Consider the following 26,346-nt stretch of genomic DNA (forward strand, 5'->3'; position numbering starts at 1 on the left):
GCATGAGTCCACCCCGGTGGACCTCTGCCATGTGAGGCGTGTGCTCTGCCATTTACAGCTTGATTACCCCTCTATGACCTGACCACTCCAGTGCACAAGAGCACAAGTCCAAAGGTTCAGCTTCCTTCCAGATCATTGCATCTGTGTCCTAATCACTTTCTGATAATTACTGTAAATGCGGTCTGGAAAAATAACAATGTAAACATGAAGTGGAATTGGCCCCTTATTTCAGAACTGTCCTCTAGATGAAGACCATTCTGTGCTGTGGTTGAACCCACTCTGTTCAGGTGCTTCCTTGATGCTTGTTGCTGGCATTGTGACTGGAGGCTGTATTCACAGAGACCAAAGTCAAAGTGCCATAAACGGCTGCTGCGTGAAGGGAAACACCCAAGCCCACCACTTCATTCGAAACGCACTGGGATCGAGGTGAGTGGACAGCTACAACAGGGAGAGAGCCCGAGGGTGGTTGTTCTTTTTCCCCCCTTTGGACGACCTGTCAGTAAATACAGGTAAAGGTGGCAGAGAATGACTTTTCGTGTTGTTTTAGCTATATGTGAACTAGAGTTTGCATTTGTATGAATCAGGCCTTGTTTCTGCTGATTACCAATTCTTTGGACTAATATTGGTAATATATGGATGTTAGCCTGTCCTTATGCTTTAGTAAGTCCTGGTTAGATTTATGGTAGTAGGGGTTATGATTGCGTGTACTCAGTGAGGGCGTTTGCTATATTATCAAACATGTAACTACACGTCCGGTGAATGGTGAATGTTTTTAACCTGATCTGATTGACGAATGATTTGTCTTTACATCCATATTCGAAGGCTTGAAGTTTGTTCTTCTGTTTTGTCACTTAGACTAGGGGAAGGAAGGACTCAGTCATGGTGGTCCTAAGAAAGGTAAGTTGATGTAGAATCAAGTTTTCACACCTGCCATGTTTAAGTTTGATTTGATGGGACCCATACAATTATTAATGGTCAGTTTACTTAACCCTCTCACAAGTATGTTTTGTCTATCTGTGTAATGTTCCACTCAGAGCCAATTCTTTTCACTCTGAAAAATCCCTGAATTTTCGGGATGTGCTGTATGTTGTGGAAAGACTAATCCATAGACAGATTTGATGGCTCAGTAGAATTAAACCTGAATGTTGCATCACTTCTGAAGCTGAATCCCTGGTTGGAATCCCATGGGTGGGGCAGTACTTGTGAAAATGTAGTAAATGTTTCTCCTGTGTTGTGTATGGCAATCAGAACATTTTTAAAGGATTTGGAATTTGGGATTTAGCAGTGTCAGTGATTATTTATTATGTTAATATATTTTTTTATATTAACACTGTCAGTTTGATGTGAAATGCTTTGTTCTAGAGAAACCTGCCATGCCCGAATTGTTATCACTGGTGTTGATAAATAAAAAGTCACAGGCCCTTAAAATCGCCCCAACCCCTCTCACCAACTCCACCTAGGAAGGCACCCCTGGTTGATAGGAACCAGATGTCTGAGCAGTTTAATGTCTGTTACAGCTACCTCACAAAAGCTTGTTAGACAGCATGGTTATGAATATGCTGCCTGATGCCTGAGATCCAATAACAGAAGGTTTTGGCCTAAAATGTAATATTAAACCTATATACATAACTTGTCTCAATGACTGAATTATGCAGAAATGTATGAAAATATGGGCCTAAATAATGGGCCATAATTACTAAATTATGCAGTTGGTTAAATTAATATAAATTTTGATTCTTAGCTTGCTCTGCTAACTGGAAAGATGTGTTTGCTAGCTGAATCTTTCATTGGTGGCTTTAGGGAGATTATGTGTGGGTGGACACCAGCATTGGAGTACCAATCGGCGCTGAAGTAAGACTCTCAGACACAGGCCAACTCCAGCTCATTGATGATGAGGGAAAGGTAACACCAACTATTTGATCCCTGTTGTTCCAGTCATGTCAGTCTGTTGGTGTGTGGTGTATCTGAATGTTGTCTGTTTTGATGCAATCCCCAGGAGCACAAGATCAAGAAAGATGTCTCTCTGAAGCCCATGCATCCCACCTCTGTCAGCGGTGTGGATGATATGATTCGGCTCGGGGACCTAAATGAGGCTGGCCTGCTGAGGAACCTTCTGGTCCGCCACAGAGACGGCATCATCTATGTGAGTCACACAAAGCCAGATTCAGTGAAGCTAGTTACAACATGCGAGTTGTGTTTCACCACAAATGAATAAACAGTCATTTCAGATGGCCCCAGTGTGAATCTGAGTCTTAGTCTGAATCTGAGAGCCGTCTGTGAGGAGTCAGCTGCCTGCTTGTCTTGGACTTTGCCCTCTCTGGTTAATGGCAGGATTGTTTGTCTCTATAGAAACGAATAGATCTCTGTCTTAGGAGACGAGCGCTACAACACATCTCTCTGTGAGCAGAAAACAGTCAATGTCCTTCTATAAAGTTTGATTATTTAACTTTGGCTTGTTAAAACATGTCTTGGCAGAATTACAGAAAAGGGCCATGATATTGAAAGCACCTGATAAACTGTACACGCCACTGGATTGACCCCAGGCCCAAATGTAGAGGGGCGCAGTGATTGATTTTTAATACAAGTGAGTTAATGTGCCAGTAACCAACCCATTCAAATAAAAAAATATAGGGATATAGGAAAAATGATATATAACTATATCAAAGTTGTACATTAATCTAAAATACCTTTATTGTTGCTAAATAATGCCCTAGGTTTTTGAAAATGTATTAACAGGGTAAATGATCATTTATAGGCATTATTTCATTATGCAGGCATGATCATTAAAGTCATTGTTTTGAGATACTGAGTCTTTTTTTTTCATCATTTCTGTTATTGTCTTTATTCTTATATGGAATAATGAAATTATCTTTTTGCATTTTCCAGCTTAGAATGCTGAGGTCAAAGCGCAGGGTCAGTGATGCTATTGTGCCCCTGCAACAAAAAGGGTTAAGGGCCTTTGCCAAAGGTCCCAACAGTGGCAGCTTAGCAGTCCTGGGTATTTAACCTGTAACCCTGTGAACAATAAGTTAGGCCATTAAGTGATGTACTCTGGGGCCCAAAAGTGGCAGTTTCGCAGACATGGGTATTTAATCCACAACCCTGTGAAAAGTTGGACCCAGCACTATGTTCAAGAAGCCACCACTGCCCTGCCCCCTCTAACCTCTAAGATAACTGCTGCCAGAATTAAAAAACAAAACAAAAACAGGTATAGTCATATGGGCTTAATCCATTGGTTTGCAGTGCTGCACTCCGTCTCTAGTATATTCTATGGGCAAAGCTTTCACATTCTTTGTTGATAACATTCTCGGACACTGAGTTTATTTATTTTATTTATCGACTAACATAACACACCCGATTCAGTCTTATTAAAGCTGCAATAGAGGAGAAATTAAGAAGTGGTTAGACACTATTCATCCAAACATCTCATCAAACTCTTTGGTTTGTCTAAACATATTAATGTCTGCAATGTATTTTAATATTTTCATGTTTATTTAGAGGAAATTAGACGGTGTGCATTAGACGGGAGGATTCATATTTCTCTCTTTTTCTTTCTCAGACGTACACAGGGTCCATTCTGGTGGCAGTGAACCCATACCAGCTGCTGCCGATCTACACTCCAGAGCAGGTGCAGCTGTACACAGACCGGCGGCTGGGTGAGCTGCCCCCGCACGTGTTTGCCATCGCAGACAGCTGCTTCTTTAACATGCGCCGCAACCGAAAGGATCAGTGCTGCATCATCAGGTCAGTCAAACACACTTGCGTACTGTAGTTGCCCTCAGCCTGAGGTCAAACCCAGTAGTGAAGGTGTTTTTATCCAGATTCTTCTGATGCTCCACTGGCATGTTATCTCAGTTCCAAAAGCCAAATATCTGACCAGCAAGAGATCATCTAAAAAAATAACAAATTGAACTTGTGATGAAAGTTAGAGGCCAGTTTGGAATAGTTCAGCTGCACAAATAAACCACTTCAAACAGAACATGTGCATTGAAAGGTTTTGAAGAAGCTTATGGCATTAGAACTTTAACTTGTGTGTCACGTTCTCAGTGTGGGTTGTGTGTATTTGTGCGTACCAGTGGGGAGTCTGGAGCAGGGAAGACAGAGAGCACCAAGCTGATTCTGCAGTTTCTGGCAGCAGTGAGTGGACAGCGCTCATGGATCGAGCAGCAGATACTAGAAGCTAATCCCATACTGGAAGGTAGTTTGACCAGCACTTAACATTGGATTCATTTTAATGAATGCTAAGACATACCACAGATAGCTCTTAAACTATGATTTTCTTAAACTTGGATTTTCTGTGCTTGTAGCTTTTGGTAATGCAAAGACCATTCGCAATGATAACTCAAGCCGCTTTGGGAAGTACATCGATATCCACTTCAGCAAGGGGGGATCCATAGAAGGAGCCCGTATCGAGCAGTACCTGCTGGAAAAATCTCGTGTCTGTCGACAGGTAGATCATGACAAACTGACACCAAGTTTTAATAACCCTTAATCAAGTGAAGAAGCATCATATTGTAATTTTTGACACATTGTCAAACTGTCAACTATCCTTTACATTGTGTGAAAATATCATGCTGAATGGACCAATAGAAATGCTCCAAATGGCTTAGATTAAAAAGTTTTACATTGACTTCCATTGAAAGTTAAGAAGGGGGTTTTCCTCCTGTAAAGTCACTATTTTGAAAATACAAGGTTTTAAAAGGCAGAGAGGTTGAAATATTGTTTGAAAATTGACTCAGGCTCAAGAAGAAAGAAACTACCACATCTTTTACTACATGCTGATGGCCATGCCAGCTGAACAGAAGAAGATCCTGTCTCTGGGCAATGCTTCTGAGTACAACTACCTGACTATGGTACTGTCCTAGCATCACTTATCACTCAATCTTTATTAAATACACTTTAATTTTTCGCTAACATTAACTTGAACTCAATATCTAATCCCAGACCTTACCCTGTGGCTAATTCTAACAATAGTCCTGTCAGTCCTAACCCCAATTATATTGGGAATCAATTGTATTTAATCAGATAGTTAATTATTTTATTGAACATAAATTCAATCATTCAATCAGGGCAAGTGCACTTCCTGTGAAGGACGGGATGACATAAAGGAATACGCTCACTTCCGTTCTGCCATGAAGATCCTGACATTCACTGAGAACGACTCCTGGGAGATCCACAAGCTCTTAGCTGCTATCCTCCACCTTGGCAATGTGGATTTTGAAGGTGAGGAGGCTATTTGTAGGTATAGACTAAACTTTACAAACATATCCATGGTCATCCATGCCAAGAAGGCCATGCATAAGAAAGGCATTAATAATCAGTGTTTCTGTTTTTTTTTCTTTCTCAAGCAACCATTTCCAATAACCTGGAGAGCTGTGACATTCTCTCGTCTAATCACTTTAACATGGCTGCCCAGTTGCTGGAGGTAAAAGTCTTTATTACTATAGTGAATTTGGCTTAATGTGGATGAGTCTAAATGGTCTTGTCTATCTGTCTGCAGGTGGACGCAAAGGCTCTAAATATCAGTTTAACTCAGAGGTCTTTTATGACTAACCGGGAGAGTGTTTCAAAACCTCTGACTTCAACACAAGCCCTCGATGGCAGGGATGCTTTTGTGAAGGTAACCCCACACTATCTGGTTATAAAGTAAAATGAGATGACAATGCACAATGTCATCATCCATCTGTAAGCTGAAGCTGAAGCACAGTTGGGTCATGCAACAAGACAATGATCCAAATCAAGAAAGTCTATCTAACAATGATTTTGCTAGTTTGAACCATACCTTCAGCTTCTGATGATTTTTGAAGATGACTGTATGAAGGGGGAGAACTCTGGGCTGGAGTTTAGGTGCCTTCTGCTTGTGGAAACCAGTCCCCTCTTTAATAAGTGATAAATAAGCCAGGAATGTTAGATGACAGGTTTCAAAGGAAAGAGACTGGCGTGTGGAGGGTTGCGAAGACATAGACATGTGAACAAGATAGAGATGGAATTTGAAGGCCGTTAGTTTTGGGAGGAGGGTTCCTCCTGTGTTGAATCTGCCTTCTTTGGTCCAGGAATTTAGACAGGGGGCAAACACTTTCACAACATTGTAATTGTCAGTATATTAGTCCATTTCTTGTTAGCCTTTGAATTGACCTTTTTAGCAGTTCTAAGTCTTAGGATATTTTTTTCACAGGCCATCTATGGCAGACTGTTTCTATGGATTGTGGAGAAAATAAACACTGCCATTTACAAGCCCCCTTCCGAGGACGACACCCGCCACTCTATTGGCTTGTTGGACATCTTTGGCTTTGAAAACTTTAAACAGAACAGGTTTGTGAGGAACGTGATGGACCTTATTTAGGCATTTGGCGTGTTTTCCATAATGCCTTTTTTCTGATCTTTTTTCTTTTTGTGTTTTTTATGTCAGCTTTGAGCAGCTCTGCATCAACTTTGCCAATGAGCAGCTGCAACAGTTCTTTGTGAAACATGTCTTCAAGTTGGAGCAGGAGGAGTACACCCATGAGAACATTGTTTGGACACACATCGAGTACAGGGATAACCAGCTCACCCTGGACCTTCTGGCCACCAGATCTCTCAATGTTCTTTCACTTATCGATGAGGAGAGTCACTTTCCCAAGGTAGTTATATCTTTTAGTTGCTTTCTATATGACAGGTTATGTCCTGCATTTATTGTGAATTGAATAACATAGCTAGTTATCTATAAATGGTGTAACTGGGTGAGATTATTTTGAGAGTCCACTGTAGATACATACTATGTTGATGCTTACTTTAAATGTGTAATAAATGCATTACCATCACCTGTACATCTAAACTTAATCTTACAAAAAGGGTTCTTTGACAATAGTCTTTGTTTGCAGAAGATCACTTTGCATTTATGTGATTTTGCGCTTAATTGAGATTAAATTATCTTAAATTTATGTGACCCAAACCTGACCCTAACCCTAACCAAAACCCTGCCTATTCCTGGCCTTAATCCTGATAACTATCAACTAATTTCCAACATATTAGTTTGTATATAATATATATATATATATATATATATATATATATATATATATATATATATATATATATATATTAAATATGATATATTTCTTAATATATTAATAAAATAAAGTGAGAACAAGGGGTTTACATTGAATGGGACTGTGGAGTCCTGGTTCAGCTTTGAAAATTTGAAACTCAGCAGAGGCACTAACCAGTAGACAAGAGCTACAACATCAAAATGACAGCAGAAGTAAAATTCCAGAAAAATAAACACAACCAGGCAACCTAAACCAAAGGCCTAACCAAAGACAAAGGAGAATGCTCAGGGTCTGTTACAAGACAACCATGTAAAACCATATAAACCATATATCATGTGTGCAGTGAACACACACTAGTGATTAAAAAACACACACAGTGACAGTAAGCACATGTGCTCGGAGCAAAGAGGGTGAAGGACCTTACTCGAGGGCTCAACAGTGGCAGCCTGCCAAAGATGTGGGTATCAAACCCCCAACCCTGTAATCAATAGCCCAGTTTGCTAACTGCTGAGCCAACACTTTACTAGGCAAAGGAAACAAGAGAACCCACTTGGTATGCAATGGGCAATACTTTGCAAAGATACGAAGTTACAAACAGGGTTATATTAGCAATGGCTAAAGAGACACAGGTGACAATGATTAGTGAGGTGAGGAAGTGGGTGAGACCAGTTCCAGACTGGCAGAAGAAGGATATGCTACCATGACATCGGTACTGAGGTGGATTTTGTGAAATGTAGTGACCGAAGTTGACAGAGAAACTCCAGTCCACATTCCACACACCCCAGTCTTAAAACCTGCATATAAAATATGCATATGTTCAGAAGGTCCTCGTCTTTTCTCTAAATTACCTTTTATTAACAGATTTTTTAAGGAACCCAAAGTGTACTTCTTTTTAGCACATTTTTATGTATGCCAAATCCTAATCCTAGGCTTAATTTTTAAACTCTTAAAAATCTACTTAATTTGAGCATTAATTGATATGTCTGATATTTACATCTCTAATGTTAGGGCACAGATGCCACATTGCTGAACAAGCTGGAGCAGGTGCATGGAAAGAGCAACATCTACATATCTCCTAAGAACAACCATGACACAAAGTTTGGAATTGAGCATTTTGCTGGGCCTGTCTTTTATGATTCAAAAGGTAAATGATAAATAGCTGATAAATTAATGCTGCCTGAAGACAGAATAACTGCCTATTCAATGGGAAATCTTGAGTGTAATTCAACTCTGTGTTATAAGGTTTCCTGGAGAAGAACAGGGATGCTCTGAGCTCAGACCTCATCATGTTGGTGGACACTTCAACCAATAAGCTTCTCAAAAAGATCTTCCACAATGAGCTTTCCACCAATGAGGTGAAGAGCAGAGGCAACTCCAAAATGATCATCACTCCCCAAAACTCCTTGCGGGTGAGTTGCGACTTTGAAAAGTGATGTGAACATGTATGAGGAATAAGAAGATGAAGAAAGCACTCACTAATGCATTCATCCTCTCCCTTCAGCAAATTGCAGACTCCAAAAAGCGAGTGCCTACTCTGTGCGGGCAGTTCCGTTTGTCTCTAGACGCACTGATGAAAACTTTAACTGCATGCCAGCCTTACTTCATTCGCTGCATCAAACCTAATGACTTCAAGAAGCCCATGGTAATTTCAAAATGTACCCATTTACACCGATCAGTCATGACATTAATACCACCTCCTTGTTTCTACACTCATTGTCCAGTTTATCAGCTTCACGTAACATATAGGAGAACTTTGAAGTTCCCAAATAATACCTGCTCTGTGGTGGTTCCTGACCATTGAAGAACAGGGTGAAAGGAGGCTAATAAATGTACAGAGAAACAAATGGACTACAGTCTGTCCTTAAAGAACTCCTACATGGTGCTCCTATATGGTGTTTGGAGCTGATCTAATGGACAGTAGGTATAGAAACAAGGAGGTGGTATTAATGTTATGGCTGATCACAGTATTTATTAATTCATATGTCTTTCTAATGACTCTTCCATCCTTCCTACACCCATATACATTTGCACACACATTATTTAAAGGGAGTAAATAATCATCAGTAAATCATTTGTATTTATTATTATTAAAATAACATCTATCTTCCATTACAATATTTAATAAAGTGTCCATTCAGTTCTACAGCAAGAAAAAAACTTGGTGTATAGTTTTTCATATGTGACAAACAATTCAGTCATACTTGTTTACTCATGCATGTTGATTATAACATTTAAATCTACACTGTATCATTTATTAAATATTAAACAGCAACATTCACTTAACCATGACAAGTATTCCCAAACAGTGGTGTACATACTTTTAGTATAGAGACAGAATAGCTTTGCTACTGCATCCTCTCTTCTGGTCCGAACTGAGATGTTTCTGTCTGTGGTTCAGCTGATTGACAGGGAGCTGTGTTTGCGCCAGCTGCGCTACTCTGGCATGATGGAGACCATTCGTATCAGAAAGGCTGGCTACCCCATCCGTCACACCTTTCAGGAGTTTCTGGACCGCTACAGAGTACTGCTCAACTCTGCTGTGTGTGACCCAAAGACAGTAAGGAATACTTCTTTCAAACCTAATTATGATCTACAGAGTGTCTGATATGGGAAACATTGCAGATTTGGCTCAAGTTTACAAAGTTTACGAAGACAATGGGGTCCATCATTGTCTGTGATCAAGTCTGTGGTTTAAAAACACATATGAATCTGACATAGACTTTTTGTTAGATATTGGTGAATGAGGCCTACTGTCTTTAATTGTATGACAGCAATCTGAATTGTATTGATTCATGTGTTTTTTTTTTCGTCAGGAGAGTGCCAAGAAATGCAGTGAAAGCATTTGTAAGAATGTGTTCAGTGCTGAAGATGACTGGAAATTTGGCAAAACTAAAGTGTTTTTGAAGGTAATGTAATGTAGCATGTAATGTAGTTCAGATTGTGGTGTGCTATTTAAAATTCAGGCCATTTAACACTGATCCCTGTGGTAGGATTTTCATGATACCATGTTGGAGCTTAAGCGAGACAAGGCCTTGAATGAGAAAGCACTTGTTATTCAGAAAGTGCTGAGAGGATACAAGTACAGGTAAACAAAGCTAACACAAGGTGGACAAAGGGAAATAATGACTGGATTCCAGCCTTATCTTGCAGTCATCATGCTATCTTCATAATTGCAGGAAACAGTTTCTTAAACAAAGGTCTGCAGCTGTGGTTGTGCAGAAGTATTGGCGTGGACACAAAGACAGAAAACTCTACAAAGTAGTGAGTTATCAGCCGCTGGACAATGAACTGATGTGCAGTTGTGTGCTGTTCAAGCCAAGAGTTGCTGTCGTAGTTTTTCCATAGCTCTTCTGTTTGTGATTCAGCTGTTGTTGTGTTCAGGTCCAGTTGGGTTTTGCACGTCTTCAGGCCACTGTGCGGTCTCGTCAGATAGCTCGTCAGTACGAGCTGGAGCGTGAGGCTGCTTTGCGACTGCAGGCGCAGATTCATGGCTACTTGGCCAGGAAGGAGTGGAAGCGCAAGAGAGATGCTGCCATCCTCCTGCAGGCTCACATCAGAGGCATGAACGCCCGGAGAGCAGTAAACAAGATGAAGAGAGATGTGGGTTATTTAATCTGATAGCTTTGCATGATATTCATCTTACAGCAAATGAGTATCAGAGAGGAAAGAGATGTGATTAATATTATTATTATTTTTGCTGAATCTTTTTCCACTAACCTTTTTTCGTGATGTTGACACTGATGTGGTGGAAGTAAATTAACAACACCCCTAGCAACCAACTTGGAATATCATAGCAATCATAGCAACCACATAGAATACCATAGCGACCATCTTACAACCATGAGAGACACTATAGAAAGCACCCCAATAACACAGCAATCACATAGCAACACATTAGCAACCACCAGAGATACCATCACAACCGCTTAACAACCCCATTGCAAACATGACATATACAATACTAACCACTAGGCAACACACCAGCAACCACATGCAATACCTCAGCAGCCACTTAACAATACCCAAGTAACAACATATAACACCACAGCAACTCCCAAGCAACCACCAGAGACACCATAGCAACAACCTAAACAACATCCTTGAAACCACCACCAGTACCACAGCAACCAAGCAACAGCACCCTAACAACCCCCTTGAAGAACATACGTATATACTGATTATCAACACCATAGCAAAGATCTATGGCACCATAGCAACTGCCCACCAAAACCTTTGCAGCCATCTGGGATAACAGAGCAAATTCCTAGTAACCAACTTGTAACACCCTAGGGACCACCTTAGATACACAAGCAACCACTTAGCAAGATGCTATCTAAACCAGGGAATTGCTTACTATGTAATTATGTTTTTTGAAGTGAACCAATAGGCTTATTATTAAGTGACTAGTAAGAATTCTATGGTCAAATATTCCAGTTATTTATGTATTGTTGTATGTTTTTTAACTCTCATTAATAAACAGCTCTGGTTTGCAGGCTTTTCTGTCGCTCCAGGAGCGCCGGGCAGAGGAGCTGGTTGCTCTAGAAAGGCAGAGGAAGCTTGAGGAAGTTCTCCGCCAAAAGAGAGAGAGAGAGGCTGCAGAACAATTAGAATCCATCACCGATCAGGAAATGGTGGACAGCATCTTTGGCTTCCTGCCCAGTCTAGTTGGAGGACAGGAGGGCCAAGCGCCTGCAGGCTTTGAGGTCTGAAATCAGTTTCAGTCTAGCATTAAGTAATTAGCCATTTCTGGGGTTATTGTTTTAAGACATAAAAGTGCTGTCGTTATTAGGATCTAGAGGGAAGGTGGACTGCGCTAGATGAAGTGGATCTGGATGATGCACCTATGATGGAGGAGGACTTTCCTGAGGAAGACTATGATGATCTGGATGAGTACTCATTCTCCAAGTTTGCATCAATGTACTTCCAAGGCGCTGCAACACCCACATACATCCGCCAGAGACTACGGCAACCTCTGCTGTACCATGAAGATGAGAGTGATGTGCTGGTAAGTTAGGCTTATGGTCTAAACCTTGGCAAACAGTGAACACTGATCAGAAACCCTGTTGTTGGTACAACAAAATACTTCAGCTGCCTCGTCCCTTTCTAGGCCTCTCTAACGGTGTGGTGGATCATCTTGAGGTTCATGGGAGATATCCCTGAACCGAAGGCTCAGCAGGTCCCTAGAAGTGGATCAGCCTTTGCTGATCGCTCTCTTCAGAAGGATGTGGCCTCCAGGCAGGACAGGCGCCTCAGCCATATGGTCGGGCTGGACCAGGTGAGTTTGAACTCTACTGTGAAGTCATGCAGCCAAGAGGCTGGTCTTTTGGAACAAATATGATTCAGTGATATCTGGCTTATGTCCTGTTTATATCCTAAATTCTACATATTTCCCCAGCTCCATTTATAATGTTGTGGATTTTATGCAGCAGACATTTACATTTATATTTAACCCCTTAAATTTAGCCAGGCTTATTACACACTAAGGCATATTATTTAGCTGACACTCTCATCCACAAAAGTGATTCGCTGTTTACTTCACTGTTCACTAGTTTGTATAGCTAGAATCCAAAAGACACCTTAAGCTAAATGCAGCCAAATACAAAGGTCAGTATGGACACCTAGATACACAATACTCAATGTACTACACTTTGCCTGAATATCAAGCAAATTAAGTAAGACATGAGTGCAGTCGTAAACCTTCCATGCAAGAAAAGTGAGTTAGATGGGTCTTCAGTCTGAGTTTAAAGACAGCAAGTGACTAGAAAAATGCTTGTGTGGATGCTTGTATCTATCTTAAAGGATGGTAAGTCGAGCCGAGCCGTACTGGAGGTGTGAAGGGCTCAGATCAGGTTGTGACCATTGCCATGGCCAAAGAGGCTAGTCCATTCTTGGCTTTGTAGGCCAGCATTAGATTTTTGAATCTGATGTGGGCAGCTACAGGAAGAAACAGTTGTAAATCACACACATATGATCATTTTTAACTTCTCTTTTCCCCAAATAGGTAAACGGGATGTTTGTTACTTTAAATTTAAAACTACACTGCAAATGGATTCTTCTGTACAGATTGCCTGCTCTGTACTGTGCCTCACTTAAACACAGTCTGGGATGAAACTGCTCTGCTACAGACTGCTCACAGTAACAGTACCTCCTATGCTTAATGTGAATGTGCTTAGGGTTGTGACATTACAACCATGCTAAGTCAAAATGGGCTGTATTTGCATGTAATTTCCATTAATGGACTGGGGAGTGAACAGTTTAACAGAGTTTATATGTTATATAATGCTATTTTATTTAGGAAACACAAAAAATTATGGTATCACTTGGATGACCCATTATAAATGCCTTGCAGATGCTCACCTGACATTCAACTAATATTCAACTGAATATCTAGGATATAGAATATAGAACTCTAAACTGAATGTAAAATATTGTCTTCTGAATGTAACACTACAACTAACCCTGACTCTTGAATCAACCCTACATCCTAACCCTAAACCTTAAATCTAACTCTAAACCCAACCCTAATAGAGTATAGTTAAGGTAAGGGTTAAGATTAGGGGTACGGTAACCTTCAATAGACAGTTATTTACATTCAGTGTAGAGTTTAGTTGCATTTTAGAGGCATTTCGTTAAATGTTTTTGAATATCAGATGAGCATCCATGCGGCATCTAAAATGGACCATCCAAGTAAAGGATTACCACAGTTATGATTGTCCGTGATATAAGCCTTTAATTCAACTGTGTTTAGAATTAGGGTTGTCCAAAAAAATACACAGCAATGAAGGGCTGGTGTCCTCAACTGTAATTACATATACGCACCCAGGGTTTCACTCACTTTTACACCTGTGATGTGACAAAAAAACTGATTTGATTGGATTGGATCTAGTCTTGGACTAAATTGAAGTGTTGATGCTGGATGGAATGGTTTTAGTCCAGAACACAGCATATATATATTTTTTTTGCATCTTGTCTCTTTGTTAATCAATACAGAATTCATAGAAGCTATTTATACAAAGAATTTAAAATATTGAAGCATTTAAAAAAAAGTATTTCGTTTGTAAATGATAAATGTGTCACTTGCACTTGCACTTCTCTTTCAGAGGGTACTGAGAAACAAAGGAAGCAGGAAAGAGTCTTCAGTCCCAGAAGAACCTCCAAAGAACAGAAAGACCTCAACATTTACTGATCTGCTGTCACGAAACAGGAAGACATCAACCATGCCAGAGGAAGTCGTGCTCAACCGGAAAACTTCCGTAATACCGTTGGAGAATCCCAAAAATAGGAAGTCCTCTACCTTTACTGACCTACTGACCCGGAACAAAAAGATCTCCACAATCTCTGAGGAGGGGCCGTCAAATAGAAAGTCTTCCAGAAAGCCATCCACTATTGCAGAAGAGGTACAGAGCTGTCATCTGTTAGCTGTTATCTTATCTGTTACCACTAAATACAGTACATCAATCAAATATGAATATATAAATATAATAGAACTTCTGGACCATTTTGTTTTTGATTGGCCATTTTCAAATGTAACGTAATCGTTTCTACATAAACAGGCAGAGGGTGATGATCAGGTTTCCAAGCCGCCCACTGTGCAAACGATCAGTGAGGAAGAGGAGATGCTTGGAGAAGGACCCACCCTGGACCGCCCACTCACATCCCTTGAAAAACTGCACATTATTGTAGGATACGCCATTGTCAGACGTGACCTCAGGTGGGCGACTCCAAATTGTATCAATGTGAAAAGAGCAGGGTGAAACACTCCAGTCCCTGAAGACCTGTTTTCCTCAGGACATTGTGTATTAAGGCACATCCTGTGAAACATAGGAATACAAATGTACTAAGCTATGATCACTTAATGGTTTCTGAACACGACACCATTCTTAGTTAGATAACTAGTGTTCAGAAAGCTGAGTAAGTGAACACAGCAGTCTGAGGCTTGATTTTCCATACTCCAGGGATGAGATCTACTGTCAGATCTGCAAGCAGCTCCAAGAAAATGGCAATCGCAGCAGTTTCTTCCGTGGCTGGATCCTTCTGTCTCTCTGCCTGGGCATCTTCCCTCCCACTGAGCGCTTCATCAAGGTGACCCTAACATTTCTCTCTCCATTGTACAAAGCAAACACACCTCACCTGCCACAAACATTTGTTATCAGTCACAAGCAGTAAGAAATGTCTGGTTTTCCTCTTGGCAGTACCTTCAAAGTTTCATTCGTCTTGGCCCTGCTGGATATGCTCCCTACTGTGCAGAGCGGCTGCGGCGCACTGTGGCCAATGGAGTGCGTGCAGAACCGCCCAGCTGGCTTGAGCTACAGGTGAGCACAGTTTCATCAGATCTATCTTGCATAACCCTTTAAACTGTAAAGTTTTATACATATGACTTTGCTGTGGTTTTCTGTACCAACATTGCTTTTTAATATAATGCATATGATGTATATAATATATACAATAATGTAATGTATAATGTTGATCTTATAATGTCTATATAATGTGCCTCAATTAAAACACAGTCTGGCCTGAAATAATAATTATAGCTTTAGTGTGAAAACAGCTCAACTGCTATATGTAGAATAAGCAAAATGTGTGTAAACATTAGTTTCTAAACATGAACCGTATGGATGGGGAGAGAATGGTACATATGTCAATATTCTATATGTTAATAGTCCTTTAGTCATAAATAAGTACAGAATAATAACAAGAGATGACACCAGTCCGATGCAAGTTATTAGCAGAAAATGCTGGATCAGAAATTGGTCAGATATTGAGACCTTGAAAAGAATTAATACGATCCAATCCTGTGTGTTGTCATGTTGTTGGCTATGTATCTCTTCCTGTGAGGTATACCTCATTTTGTAACTTTTAGGAAGATATTGGTTGATATTCAAGGTTTCAATTTTGGTATTGGTATCATAATAGAAAAATGGCTACCATACCTAATAATACAATAATATTATATCTCTACAATAATGACTGAACAGTAACCCAGCATTTTTTACACCTAAAAGTCTGCCTAAACGTAATGCACTATCCATATGTCACTTTCCCCTTATGTTTAAACATAGGCCACAAAGACCAAGAAACCCATGGCAATGTCTGTGACACTTATGGATGGGCGAACTATCAGCCTGCCTGTGGACTCTGCATCTACCTCCAAAGAAGTCTGTCTGATGTTATCACAGAAGGTTAAACTCCAAGATACCTTTGGCTTCTCTCTTTATGTGGCTCTCTATGACAAGGTATGGAGTCTCAAGAACTAAGCAGGAACTTTGCATTTCTATTCCATTAAATTCTGGTGAAATTTAAAGAACAACAGCTAGATTAAACTTGACAGAAATGGAGATACAAGGTTTTTTGTGTGACAATATATTTGCATACTAAATACTGTTTTTTCCAGCAGGTTTCCTGTTTATGTATTGTAACTGCCAGTTTTTGTACACTCATTTTGTGCACGCTCTCCTCAGGTGTGGTCTTTGGGCAGTGGGCGTGAGCATGTGATGGATGCCATCTCCCAGTGTGAACAGGAGGTGAGGCGAAAGGGTGGGAAAGAGCAGCACGCCCCCTGGCGTCTCTACTTCCGCAAAGAAATCTTCACTCCCTGGCACGACTGCAGTGAGGACAGTGTCAGCACTGACCTCATCTACAGACAGGTCATCCGGGGCCTAAAGTATGGAGAGTACCAGTGTGAGAGGGTAAGCTAGCATGCTTTGACACTGAAGTGAGTGAGCACAGAGTAGGATTTGCTTGAGGTGTGCCTATTTTCTGATTTACTGCCTACGCCTTATATACTTCTGTATTTTAACATCTGTCAGGAAGACGACGTTGTCGAGCTGGCGATGAAGCATTTCTTTGTGCAGTATGGCTCAGACAGCAGTATGGAGAATACTAAAACTGTGGTCAAGGACTGTGTTAATGCTAAACTACTGGAGGCCAAGTCAGAGGCCAAATGGGTTCAGATGATCAACACTGCACACCTTCAGGTATTTCCATGTGATTAATACTCTCTGAGGATTATTAATGATTAAAGCTCTAAAATGGGTATTGACTGAATGCAGAACATCTAATAAAATGTGACTTAAGATCTGTTCATGTTTGTCAGGGTCCTTACATAAACTCGAAGACCAAAGCTGCTAAAGTCAAAGCAGAAGTGGTGAATTACGCTCGTCAGAAGTGGCCCATGTTCTTCTCCAGGTTTTTCGAGGTTGTCAGGCATTCAGGTATAAACTGTGCTGAAGTAATAAATCTATTTGTATCAAGAATAAACCGCCTGCTGAAAGCTTAAAAGCAACAAATCTATCACTGAACCCTCACAGGTCCTCCCCTAGCTAAGAACAAGTTCATCATGGCCATCAACTGGACTGGAATAACCTGCCTTGATGAACGTGAGAGGAAACTTCTTGAACTCTCCTACCCAATGGTGACTGGGGTGAACACAGTGAGGTAACATGTTCTCCAGCTAATTCAACAAATGGAAATGTGAAGAAATAAAACAAGTCTCTAAATAGGCTGAGTGTGGTGAAAGCCTATTCTCTAGTTGACCCTGGCTTGCCTAATGGCTCCTCTCCTCCTCACCCTAGAGAACGAAAGCAGTCAGTGTGTTTGCTGACTCTAAAGGGGGATTTCACACTAAACACAGTGCTGGCTGGAGACATTGTTGATCTGATAGCTCTGTTCCTCGCAGGCCTAACTGAGCGCTCACAGTATGCTGTGGCCCTGCAAGAAGTCAACAATCAAGGTCAGTCATCTCTCAGTCTGCAACACCTTATCAAAAAGACCTTACTTAGGACAGGGGTCTGTTATCGGTTAACTTTTGGCTATTTCTTGTCAGTATTGTTTTAGAAAGAGGTAAAAATGGCAAGACCCTTCATGTAAAGCTCTTTCATGCTAATTCATTGTGTTTGGAATTCCAGTGAAATGTTTTCTGCTCTTCTATTTAAGATGACCCCACATTTCTTAGCTTCAAAAAAGGAGAACTTATTCTGCTTATCAAAGATGATGACTTTTCTCCAAGTCGTGGCTGGTTAAAGGGACAGAATGAGCGAACCGGACAAAAGGGGGCATTACCTATGGACGCCATCTTAATTCTGCCCACTCTTACCAAACCCACCAATGAAGTTTTGGTAAGGATTAATGTTGTATTTAAATTTTGTGCAAGTAGCATTCAACACCATAAAACAATGGAGCAGATAAAAGCCTGCATGATGACCTTGATGTATATAGTCTTAGTCTTTGTACCACTACTGTGGGCATTTATAATTTCATATTCTGTTAAGCTATGCATTCATGTTAATATAATGAACACATCATGACTTCTTAGCATGTACAGTACAGTTAAGTCATACCAGTCAGTAACTGTGATTGTTTTTATCCCAGAGTCTGATCAGTCTGTCTCCAGATCAGAGGAAAACCATCATTAACAACACAATCAGAGGAACAGCCACTGAGAGAGTGGCTCCTGCAACCCTCAAAGAGTATTCCATTGAGTACTTTAGGTATCTGCAAGCTCCTAACCACTTCATTCATACCTCATGATTAATAGGTTTACCCTGTTAAAGAGGTTAAAGAGTGTTAAAAAGTTAATACTGAGTATTGTTTCTGTTGCTTCAGGCCACCAACTAAAGATGTAAATAGGCAGGTGATCTCTAAAAACGTGGCCCCTGAAAGGTTATGGGCCAATTCCAGAGAGCCCATCAGGCAGCCCTTCCTAAAGAGGCTGCTGGATAACCCTGAGCTCAGTCAACAGGCCTGCAAGGCTTTCACTGATATCCTTTAATTACCATATACATGCACATCTTTTATTCATTTCTTTATAAACTCACACTTTTATAAATTTTCATATTTATTTCTTAAAGTACTATAGTATATACTGGTAAGAGTAATAACCATACATTTCAACAGTGGTTGTAAGTCCTTAACTGATTTCTGTGCACCTATCCTAAAGTACATGGGTGACTACCCAACCAGGCAGATTCAGAATCCTCTGGAGCTCACAGATCAGATCTTTGGCCCTGCCACTCAGAATGAAGCTCTCAGAGATGAAATCTACTGCCAGATCATGAAACAGATGACCAGTAATAACAACCGGTAAGGAAGGTCATGTGACAGTGAAATAGTGATTTAAGTGCTAACAGGACACACAGGGATTACATAGAGATGTTCAGCATCTCACTTTTGAATAAGCTTTGTTTAAATTCTGACCTCTTGCACACTCTGCCTTATGAAAGGAAAGTTGCACAAGATCATGCAATAGCTCAGTCAGAGAGGGCTTGGTAAACGTAACTTGGTGTACCAAAGTCACCTTGCTTTTCGCTTCTTGTGCAAGAATCACCAATTCTAAATAGCAAGCCTAGTTTAGATCTAACCCTACTATAACAAATAAATAAATACAAACATGCAAATCCTTTCATTTTAATTAAAGAATTTATTAATGTGATTAAGACCTTGAGTCAAAATGTCACCTCATGCAGCACATTTAGGTGGAATGTTTTTTTCTCCATTTGTACGGTCTTGACTCTTACTAGCTGTATGGACTGTTTACACATGATATGAAATGCATGTGCAATGTTCATGCTTTGGTTTTGACGGTTTGTCATTTTTTGGTTGTCTCAGGTACAGCATGGAGCAGGGCTGGCAGCTGCTGTGGCTGTGTTGTGGTCTCTTTTCCCCTAGCAGCTCTCTACTGAAACACACCCAACGTTTCCTGGAGACCCGTCGCAGGGAGCCACTGGCTTCTGACTGTCTGCTTAGACTGCAGGGAGCACGGAGGTACACCACACATCATGCACATTTGTTAAATTTAGGCCGGAGGCAGGATTGCAGGGTCAAACCATACCATAAACGGATGGACGTTTACTATCTCAGTCTATAATAATCAACTGACCAAATTGTGGTATTTGACACAAATTGTGTGCCGTAATTGTTTTGTACCAAGGCAGAAATGACTACAGATGTATCTATTTAAATAGACCTCATGCTAACTAATAAGCGACACAAGCAGCCGCTTAGGGCCCTGCAGCCACCAGGGGGCTCCCTAATAACTTTGGGCTACTACTGCACTACAGTATTATATTGTTTACAGATGCTCGAGTGAGAGTAGAATAATGACTGGGTTGATCTTTTAAGACTTTCTGAATATATGTACACATGTGCATGGATTCCACAATGTGTTTCAGATTCTGGTCCATGTTGATATGATGGTGTACTTTTATGCTGCACATCTTCCATTCTACCCCAACTCAAAGATCACTGAAGAACACTGAAATCACTGTCATGTTCACGAAACCAGTTAGAGACAACCTTTGCTTTGTGACTTTGCGTTGTCATGCTGAAGTATCCATTAGAAGATGGGTATTGTGGCCATGAGGGATGCACATGGTCAGCAATACTCAAACAGTCTGTGGCATTTAAGCAATGATTGATTGGTATTAAGCCCAAAGTGTGCCAAGAAAACATTCTCCACACCTTTACACCACCTATACCAGCCTGGACTGTTGACTCAAGGCAGGTTGGGTTCATGGATTTAAGCAGGTGACAAATTCTAACTCTACTATCTGTGTGCCTCAACAATTCATCACCTTGATTAGGCCAGGCAACATTTCTCCTGTTTTCAGCTGTGCCCACTGCAGCCTCAGCTTTCTGTTTTTGGCTGAGAGAACATGGTCTTCTGCTGTTCAGCTCATCTGTCTCAAGGTTGGATGTGTTGCGCGGAGATACTTTTCTGCTCACCACCATTTTACAGAGTGGCCTTTTTAGTTACTGTAGCCTTCACATTGTTTTGACTCTCTAGACACTGTTCTGAAACTCACAGGAACTCTAGAAATACTTAAACCAGCCCATCTGACACCAACAATCATCTGTCTGTCTGTCTGTCTGTCTGTCTATCTATCTATATATATATATATATATATTGGGAACATTAATGCAACAAGATGTGTGGTGACCTTACTTACAGGTCAGCATTCCCACAACATTGAACTTGGTTGAATGGCAGACATATGTGAAGGTCGCATTAAAGCTGAACTGGCAGTCTGACTGGAGTCCTGGAATTCATCCCTCAGTGCATGCGCGTCATTTATTTCAGCCAGTGCCTCATAAAAACAAGGGCCAGATCACTGCGCACTTTAACAGCCACTGCAATATCTGCAGTTCACATTACCCCTGTAAAATGTACATATGATCATAATTGTTGTCTTAAAAACTGTAGAAATTGTTCTGGTGATTCAGTCCTTAAATGTGTTGTTAGCCTATTAATATAGCAGTGCCTTGTGCCAAACATGCACAAGTACCAGGAAAATGTCAGGGATGAAATAGTGGGACTGACATCTGCTTGAGGCGTGGCTTAACTCAACATTCTAGTCATGGGAAACACTTTTACTCTACAGCATTGCTAAGTATAGCAGGTCAAAGACGACAAATTTGATCGTGTTATTGGGTAGACGTACATTAGTCCTACTTTTCCTAATGTACTCTCAGTGATAAGTGTGCCCTTTAACGTAATAAAACCTGCTACCAGAGTAGCTAAGCCAAATGCATAATAGCGTAGGCCAAAGTAAAATGTATCAGTATATCGTTGCTATAAATAATGACTTTACAGGTGAAGGCAAAAATGCCTACAGGGTTCAAACAATTGAGAAAACTAAAAACGTACAAAAAGGTGATACATGGTTTTCATTAAACAGCAGCAATATGGAATTAGAGTGTTTTGTGTATTACTGTGGTTTTTAATCACTAATAATCAAAAACTTAATAATCAGTGTATTTCATCTTTGAATTTTCAATATGATATCAGCTATCACACTTCACAGGAAGCTGTTTGTGTGTTTTCTCCAACAGATCTGAGCCCAGGAAACTTCCCCCTCACCAGGTTGAAGTGGATGCCATTCAGCAGAACAGCACTCATATCTTTCACAAAATCCATTTCCCCAATGATACAGAGGAGGTACAACAACAAAAGAAAACACAATCACACAGGCTACGAAAAGGCATCCAGAAAACCATGTATTGATTTTTAAAAATCTTATTATTATTATTTCTTGTGAACAGATATTTGAAGTTGCGACTAACACAAAGGTCAGAGACTTGGTCCGAACAATCACCACTACACTCAGGCTGATGTCTGAGGACGGCTTTAGTATCTTTGTCAAAACTCCAGACAAGGTAGGTCCAAGCAGTGCCACTACTGATATAGGACTAAGATTTAAATAGCATGTTACTAGCAGACGGTTTCCTCTGTGTTTCGGTCAGGTTCTGAGTCTGAATGAGACAGACTACTTCTTTGACAGTCTGAGGCAGATCACTGACTGGTCCAAAACTACTAAGATGGCAAAGGATGGTGAGTTTCTGACTGTTCGAAAGTTTATTTAAAAAAAGGCTTTTACCCAATAACTATGATTAATTACACAGGAACTAACTACTATAGATCATTTAATAACCACTATGAATTACTCAGTATCTGCTATAGATTATTTAATAACCACTAAGAATTACTTAGTAACCACTATGAATTGTTTAATAACCACTATGAATTGTTTAATAACCACTATGAATTACTCAGTAACTACTGTGAGTTGTTTACTAACCACTATTAATTATTCAGTAACTACTATGAATTATACAGTAACCACCATGAATTATTTAGAAATTACAGTGAAGGATAGAGTAACTATGTTAAATTATAGAGTGATCACTATAAATTATTTACTAACTACTATAATTGTTACATAATTGTTCAGCATTTATCGTAAATCATTCATTGTTTAGTACTTACTACGACATTTTTAGTAATTACTATAAATTATTAAGTAACTACATTAACCACCATGGACTATTCAGAAACTACTATGAATTTTAGAGTAACCACTATGAATTATACACTACAATAAAATGTATAAAAGTGTGACTCTGGATTAAATCTAGTTTAATGGGTTAAAAGGCCTAATGGAAATAATGTTTATAACTTTATCATGCATTTATTTCTTCTTGATTAATTTTTGTCATCTTAAAAGTCATTAAAGCCACTTTCCTATGAGTTGTTTGCATACAATAGTAAACTGTACAATCCCAGAAGTGTACGCTGTGCTCTTACATAGCTATGCTTGAACCACAGGAGGTCTGGTGAATGTTTCATACCAGGTGTTCTTCATGAAGAAACTGTGGTTCAATGTAATTCCTGGCAGGGATCTGGAGGCTGACCGCATCTTCCACTTTCCTCAGGTGCCCAAACACGATCTATAAATGAAAACACAATCTGAGGAATTATACTATTCAGCTTGTTATGGTCATCACCTGTTATCCAATTTTTCTGACCACCCAGGAGTTGCCCAAGTATCTGCGTGGGTATCACCGCTGTACTAAAGAGGACATGGTGCAGCTGGGCGCTCTCCTCTTCAAAGTGAAGGTGGACAATGATAAAACTCAGTTTGCCATGATCCCCAAGATGCTAAGAGAGCTGGTGCCCAACGACCAGCTCAAGGCTATGTCATCTGATGACTGGAAAAAGGTATGAAATGTTGGCACTGAGAAAATAATTATTTCTTCCTATCTAACAAAGTTATGTATTTTTCCTGTCTTTTCAGTACATCATTGCTGTTGTAATAAAACACTATATACCCAACAGTACATAAAAAGGAATTAATGGGTCTTATTTACCAACTATTTTTTACAAGAACTTTTACCAAGAATCTGACAATGACCAGTGTGGGATTTGTTTAGTTTACGGGGACAGTGAGATCCATCATTAAAATCATCAAGAATCTGATCTGACATAGACTTTTTACTAGGAATTTCTTTATATTCTTAATTGTAATGTATAGAAATATAAAGCAATAATACATTTTGGAATTTTTTCTCATGATCCATTACCATACAATGATTGTAAATACTAATATATGTAGCACATTTACTTTTGCTGTAAAGTTTGTCTTGACAAGCCTTTTTCAAACACAGTATCTAATCCAATATGTTGTTCTTATGTAATCTCTCCACTGAAGAATATATTTGCTGCCTACAATAAGCAAGCAGGCATGACCGTGGAAGAAGCCATGGTGGGCTTTTTAAAGGTGGTCTTTAAGTGGCCCACGTTTGGCTGTGCATTCTTTGAAGTAAAGGTAATGAAACAGAAACCTATATATCATTATATCATTAGATATGTGTGATTGACAGTTATTAACATTTAATTAAAACTCTCTCTTACCGCAGCAAACATCTGAACCCAACTTCCCAGACATTGTGAGAATTGCCATTAGCAAACAAGGGGTTACAGTAATACACCCTAAAACCAAGGTAAAGACACTATAACAGTATTTTCTATACAGTACATGTACACCATATCGACAAAGGTATTGGGACACATCCATGGTTTCCTCTGAAATCAGGGTATTAAATCCTGCTTTTGTTGGCATAATCGTGTCTACTGTCCAGGGAAGGTTTTCTACTACATTGCTCTGAGGATCTGATTGTATTCAGCAACAAGAGCAGTATTAGACATGGTGCTAACAGGTTAATGTGTATGTGCTCCAGAGAATCCTATTCTATTGGCACTACTTCTGTACAGAGACTAGGCAAGTGTATATTTGCACATCTGTGTCACCAGTGGGTGCAACTTAGAGCAGTGACTGCATTTATTAGAAGGGGTGTCCACAAACATTTGGACTTATAGTGTATATACCAGTGTGTGTGTGTGTGTGTGTGTATATATATATATATATATATATATATATATATATATATATATATATATATATATATATATATATATATATATTGACAACAAATAGAATAACAAAACAAGAAAAACAAATAGAAACAATCTATTTATTGGTTATCTGTTGCTGTATTTTACAAAATCATAATTCTGCTTCTTTTGTAAGAAAGCGTGGCTCTGAAGATTTTTCTGTTTTTTTTTTTTCCATGGTGCTGTTTTATGGATCTTATAGATATAGTTTCTTTACTTTGCTAAACAAATCCATGTCTATGCTTTTCTCAGCCATGTCCTTTATATGTGCAGTCATTCTAAAAGCAGACTTTGTCTGTTTGTATTTACGAAGCACTTAAAATTTGTAATTTCTTAATATTTTCAAGGATGTCCTCGCAACACATCCATTGAACAAGATCGCAAGCTGGTGCAGTGGAAGTACCTATTTCCACATGACTGTAGGCAACCTGGTCAAAGGGAACAAGATTCTGTGTGAAACCTCCCTAGTGAGTAAAACCAGTAATGAGCCTTTTTTGTTTTTTAAAAATGCTTTCAGGGCACTCAAACTAATTACACTGTCTGTATTAATTCCCAAGGGCTACAAAATGGATGATCTACTGACATCTTATGCCAACATGTATTTGAATGAGAGAAGAGCACAGAGACCCAGAAATCAACGCTTTAACTGAGACATGGTCTGAGGGGATTACACATTACGCATACACACTTTTATATATATCTGCCAGTAAGAATTGTATATTATTATGTGTGTTATGAGCATTTCATACAATAGGGCCCATTAGTCTAAGTCCAATACCATCAGCTATTTGGTATTGGTGAATTCTCTGTTCAGGTAATTGTTTGTTCACCAAGGCACAAACTATGTAAATGTACCCTCAAATGTTATTAAGGTCAGATTTATGTTCTATAAATAAAGGAACCGAAGATGTACTCTTGAGGATACCACCCCAGTGACTTATGGGGTACCACCCTAGTGACAGTTTTATCAATTTGTTTCTGAGAATGTAGTTTTTGCTTCTTACCGAAGAAGGTTACTCAAGAAATAATTTCTTGAAAAGAAATTAAGCTAAAAAAATGATTGTTGTAATGAATGTATTGCTAAATAAGTATGAACTAAGTAATGTTCTGCATTTGTTTGTTTTTATTAACGATTAAAACACTTTATGGTAGTTGGATTCATGATTCTGTATTTGATTATTAAAATTCATAACATCTAATGAACTTGCCAGGATTGTTTTGTTTGGCTGTTTAGATCTGTTGTGTTCACTTCAGAATAGGAAGAACTTTGGGATTTTAGTCTGTTATTTATTTATTTGTTTATCTGATATTTTATGAAGTTCAGAGAGGCCCATTAATCAGGGTGTTTCTTGCCAAATTATGTAGTTGTTAAACTAGTGTGATTATATTTCACTGAATTTTGAGCTTCAAAAAGGAATACCTTTGTTGGAGATGGCAAAATATAAATAAAGAACATTATTCAGTGGTCATTGGTGAATACACTATACTGGATAACTATACTGGATACTATATACTGCATTATATACTACTACACATAATACTAGTAAACCTTTCCAGTTTTAAACTGGATACTATATACTGTACTGTATACTA

General features: G+C 39.5%; 1 protein-coding gene across 1 annotated transcript; it reads left to right on the forward strand.

Annotated features, from left to right (window-relative positions):
- The first annotated feature begins 750 nt into the window (after positions 1-750).
- Positions 751-25,902, forward strand: myo7ba (myosin VIIBa). The gene is made up of 47 exons (XM_072684114.1): positions 751-897; positions 1,801-1,902; positions 1,997-2,143; positions 3,560-3,744; positions 4,077-4,198; positions 4,308-4,450; positions 4,740-4,853; positions 5,070-5,223; positions 5,349-5,425; positions 5,501-5,620; positions 6,176-6,312; positions 6,410-6,620; positions 8,037-8,172; positions 8,271-8,437; positions 8,530-8,670; positions 9,427-9,585; positions 9,842-9,934; positions 10,019-10,113; positions 10,205-10,289; positions 10,410-10,628; positions 11,522-11,731; positions 11,818-12,033; positions 12,136-12,303; positions 14,129-14,425; positions 14,582-14,739; positions 14,984-15,110; positions 15,221-15,340; positions 16,088-16,261; positions 16,487-16,714; positions 16,835-17,002; positions 17,122-17,239; positions 17,336-17,462; positions 17,600-17,757; positions 17,961-18,142; positions 18,396-18,514; positions 18,630-18,784; positions 18,953-19,106; positions 19,632-19,787; positions 21,855-21,960; positions 22,065-22,178; positions 22,266-22,353; positions 23,128-23,234; positions 23,335-23,520; positions 24,011-24,127; positions 24,219-24,302; positions 25,101-25,220; positions 25,311-25,902. The coding sequence occupies exons 1-47, from the start codon at positions 880-882 to the stop codon at positions 25,401-25,403; spliced, it is 6,675 nt and encodes a 2,224-aa protein (XP_072540215.1). The 5' UTR covers positions 751-879; the 3' UTR covers positions 25,404-25,902.
- The last annotated feature ends 444 nt before the right edge of the window (positions 25,903-26,346 follow it).

The sequence above is a fragment of the Salminus brasiliensis genome, chromosome 7 (assembly GCF_030463535.1).
Source record: "Salminus brasiliensis chromosome 7, fSalBra1.hap2, whole genome shotgun sequence".
Classification (NCBI taxonomy): Eukaryota; Metazoa; Chordata; class Actinopteri; order Characiformes; family Bryconidae; genus Salminus; species Salminus brasiliensis.

What these genes read in the sequence shown, in the direction of transcription:
- myo7ba (XM_072684114.1), top strand. An exon ending in CGAGGTTGTCAGGCATTCAG is followed by an intron (nt 17,240 to 17,335) that starts GTATAAACTGTG and finishes GAACCCTCACAG; the next exon opens with GTCCTCCCCTAGCTAAGAAC. An exon ending in GTGCATTCTTTGAAGTAAAG is followed by an intron (nt 24,128 to 24,218) that starts GTAATGAAACAG and finishes CTCTTACCGCAG; the next exon opens with CAAACATCTGAACCCAACTT.